Source organism: Triticum aestivum, chromosome 1D (assembly GCF_018294505.1).
Source record: "Triticum aestivum cultivar Chinese Spring chromosome 1D, IWGSC CS RefSeq v2.1, whole genome shotgun sequence".
NCBI classification, from domain to species: domain Eukaryota; kingdom Viridiplantae; phylum Streptophyta; class Magnoliopsida; order Poales; family Poaceae; genus Triticum; species Triticum aestivum.
In genome coordinates this window covers 208,876,136-208,879,938 of record NC_057796.1, presented here as the reverse complement: position 1 = coordinate 208,879,938, position 3,803 = coordinate 208,876,136, and the positions used below count along the sequence as shown (strand labels likewise).

Below are 3,803 nucleotides of genomic sequence, written 5' to 3'. Positions count from 1 at the left end.
ATGCCTCCCAGGGGGCCATATATACCCATGTGCTTTGCCATACTAATGGCGCACTGCAGTGTGATGCGCCATTAGTATCCTTCGGCATACTAATGGCGCACTGCTGGGTGATGCGCCATTAGTACCGTCTGGCATACTAATGGCGCACTCCTCTGGGATGCGCCATTAGTATCCTTTGGCATACTAATGGCGCACGTTGGCGTGATGCGCCATTAGTATGTATATTAGGGATTATTATTTTTTCTTTTCTGATTTTTGCACAGATTACAAAATATATTATTGGACAGAAAATAAGCAGCAGGACACAGCAACAGCAGATTCATCGAATACAATAGAAGATTAGTCTCCGAATACAATTCATCATATTAGCCTCCGAATTCAAAAGACCGAACGAAGATAGAACATTACAAGTCTCGAGACCGCGAGTAGCGAGTTTGTCTTCACATTACAAGTCGATATCGATCATCTAAACTACCATCACATAGAAGAGAGATGCGGTCATCACGATGAGCATCATCGCGATGAAACTGGTCTTCATCCGGTTCCTCCAACGCTCCCTCCTCTCTCCCGCTAGATAGCGCGCGTATCTAGATTCCGCCTCCGCCCTAGTGGTGTACCCTTTGTAACTGTTACCGCTGAAACGGTGAACCTGTCTCCGACACTCCTCCCAGTCGTCGTAGACTCCGGGAACCTTACCCTTGTACACGACATACGACGGCATCTCTATGCACTAGGCAAACAACAGACAATACATAAGCAATATATAAGTATGCAACAAAAGGATCGGAAGAGAAAAGCAAGACATCCATAGCACGATTCATGGTCCTACTAACAAATAGCATCGATTACATCTAAGTTGAACGACTGTCCAAACCAAAGAGACATACAAGTTCACTACAGTTTAATTACAACATGAGCTAATGAATGTTTCAGAACTACACATAGCATCACAACTTTCGACTCGACTCATGGGACCGGAGCGTGGATGAAGCCGCCGTCTGTCGTGATGGTCATGAAGTCGCGGGCGTTGTCAGCCTGCATTTGTAGCGTTGTGTCTATCTCGCTGTTGGATGGTTGAAATTTGAGGTAGAACTGCCCCGAGGTACGAAGGACATCTTGATGGATGATTTCTGCAAACTCCGACTGGATGCGAAAGAATTCTTGTCGGATGTCCGCGTCCTGGATTGCCCCCAAGCTTGCGGCCCAATCTTTGAGATTATTTGGTAGGAGAAGGTGATTATGGTCCCGCACGATCGCCCGCATGTGATGGAGGGCGTAGTAGGCATCCTTCTGACCGCCAGGCGGCTGCTTGACGCAGGGGAACGTCGTATTGTGGGTGAACACGTGCCTGCCGTACCTACGAACTGGCCTCTTAAAGGTGCCTCCAGATGCGGCGTAGCCGGGGAGAGCATCATCAAGAACTTTCTTGATATTTGTGTAGTCTATCTTGGAGTCACGGTCCGGGTCGAGATACGTGGCCATGGAATATTTCGGGCTTAAGAGGATGAGTGTGCAATGTGTGTCACTGCACAGAACACGGAATGTTAGAAAAAAAAGAACGATCGAAATCTAAGAAATCATATGTTACGGGGCGGTTAGGAGATGACTTACTCGGGAAAGTAAGGCACGAGGAAGTTATCCTTATCTGGGTTTGCCAGAATGACGCCTTCGAGGTGTGAACTCGCGACTTGCCGGTCCCCAGCGCTGCCCAAGATCTTGGCACGCATGTAGAAGGGGTCGACTATCACAATGTCCGGGGTCTTGTCTCTAATGATCCGCATCTCCATACTCAGCGAAAACAGCCGAACGAAGGTGTAGTGCAGCGGATGAAGGTTAAGCATAGCAAAGATGTCATCAAATCGCAGGACGATCGTACCCCCGACGGCGCTATCCACAAAGCCCTTGCCCTCTGGCACCTTGGCCACGAAAACCGGGTATGCCACATCATTCTCTCTGAGACGCCGCTTCTCCAAAGAAAGAACACTGTCATGCAGACTCCGCATAGCACCGGTTGCAGCATTGAGCATATTTGTCGGTAGCATCGGCCTACCCGCCACATGCACCCTCCTCGAGATATCCTTAGGTGAAGGTGGTCCGTCCTGAGCACGGATCGTACTCGGTGCCGGTTGGCTCGCACTGGCGCCCTTGTTAGTCTTTCGTTTCCGTCCCTTCTTCTTGATCTGCTGTAATGGGATCGAGTTCTGCTCACAGACCGCCTTCTTGAGCGTGTTGGGGCTGATAATATTTGGCACCTCAGCTATCTGAGGCTCGGTGAAGGCGGCAGCTGGAGGCGTCTCCTGAGAACTGAACGCCAGACGACGCCTGTTGCAATTGGGTTTCTCCGCCGTACCAGCTAGATCGCGGTCGTCTTTTTGAGGGTTGGGTTCTTGAGAAGGAGGCCCGCAGAACTCGTCACCGTACCCATGCTCGGCAAAGTACTTATCGACGTTGGTAAATGTACCGTCGTCGTTGTCGTCGTCGTCCGGATCCTGTGCCATATGCATGTTCGGATCCTGTGCCATAGGGATGTCCGGCAGGTCCGGTAGCGTTGCGGCGTTCTTGCCATGGCTTGGCGCTGGCACGACTGGCGGTCTTGTCTGTGGGGTGGTGTCCCCCGCCCCCAAACGAATCTGGCTCTTCGGCCAAAGCAGGGGCCAGCTTACACAGGCGCTGAGGGTCATCACATCATCTTCGTCGGCCCCAGCGGGTCGAATCGGAGGTAACAACTCGTCGCAGCCTGGCAGTACCCGAACCAGTTCAACCCTATAGAAGGTGGGTGGCATCGGATTACCGTGGAACACGCGGTTGCCCGGTTGAACGATTCTGCCCTTGGCGACATCGACCAACTCGCCGCCCACGAAGTGCAGGAGAGTGCAAGGAACATCGGTGGCGCCCTGCGAAAACATGTAGGGCGTCAGGGATGCCCAGTCAAAGGCAAGGAGATGAAGTCATCGGCCGAGAGGCTTAGTTACCGTGATGCCGTCGAGCTCGGCTAATGTCGAGGCACCGCCAACGGCGGGCGTGCGCGTGCAACTGACGGAGGGGCCGCTTGCTGGCGAGGTGCCGGCCGGCGTACACCCAGGTGCATTAAGCTCCAATGCCCGTGCCGGCGCCGGAGACACGAATACCGCCTCCGCCGGAGACACCAATGGCGCCGCCTGCGCGTTGTGCGAGTTGCTGGCCGTGAAGCTGGGAACCGGGGGAGGCCCCTGTTGGCCGCCCGCAATCCACGTCGTCAGCCCCTGAATCAAGGTAGGCACAATGGCGGTGAGCGTCGTTCCCAGTTGTTGTTGCACTTGCTCTTGGACAATCTCCGGAATCCGCGCCACTTGTGCCTTGAGTTCTTGAACCTCGCGCGACTGGCTTTCCGAGATGGTCTTTTTCTCCTTTCGCCCACCAGCGGTATAGTATGACGACCATTTTGTGGACAAGCCTTTGCCGGCCACACGACCAGCTGACGACGGCTTACTGAGCTTATCCTTGTTTTTCATTACGTTCAACGCCCTATTTAAAGGGGTGTCAAAAGGGGAGCTCTGAGATGACCCCGCGCTACTGCTTTCAGCCTCCTGCGGAAGGAATGTGAACCATTTAGAAATTTGGCTTCATTAACTAGAATGCAACCATATATGTAGCTAATTACGCGGGGGTGTATTCCTTACCAGAACTTTCTCAAGCGCCTTGGTCTTCGGATCCGTGGTAAGCTCCTTTGTTACCGGGTCCTCCTTGTACCGGGCCCTGACAAAGTTCCTGGTCTGCTTGTCAGTAATTTCTCGAAGCGGGGCGGTAGGCCTTGCTCGGCACGC

The 3,803-nt window shown here is 53.0% G+C and overlaps 1 protein-coding gene across 1 annotated transcript; it reads right to left on the bottom strand.

Annotated features, from left to right (window-relative positions):
- Positions 1 to 1,368: 1,368 nt before the first annotated feature.
- Positions 1,369 to 3,491, bottom strand: LOC123167503 (uncharacterized; the record flags this gene model as incomplete). The annotated part of the gene is made up of 4 exons (XM_044585342.1): positions 3,129 to 3,491; positions 2,253 to 2,489; positions 1,612 to 2,099; positions 1,369 to 1,525 (listed from the first exon to the last, which is right to left on the bottom strand). Coding segments are annotated over exons 1-4 (1,245 nt in total), but the record flags the coding sequence as incomplete, so codon positions are not given.
- Between the last annotated feature and the right edge of the window lie 312 nt (positions 3,492 to 3,803).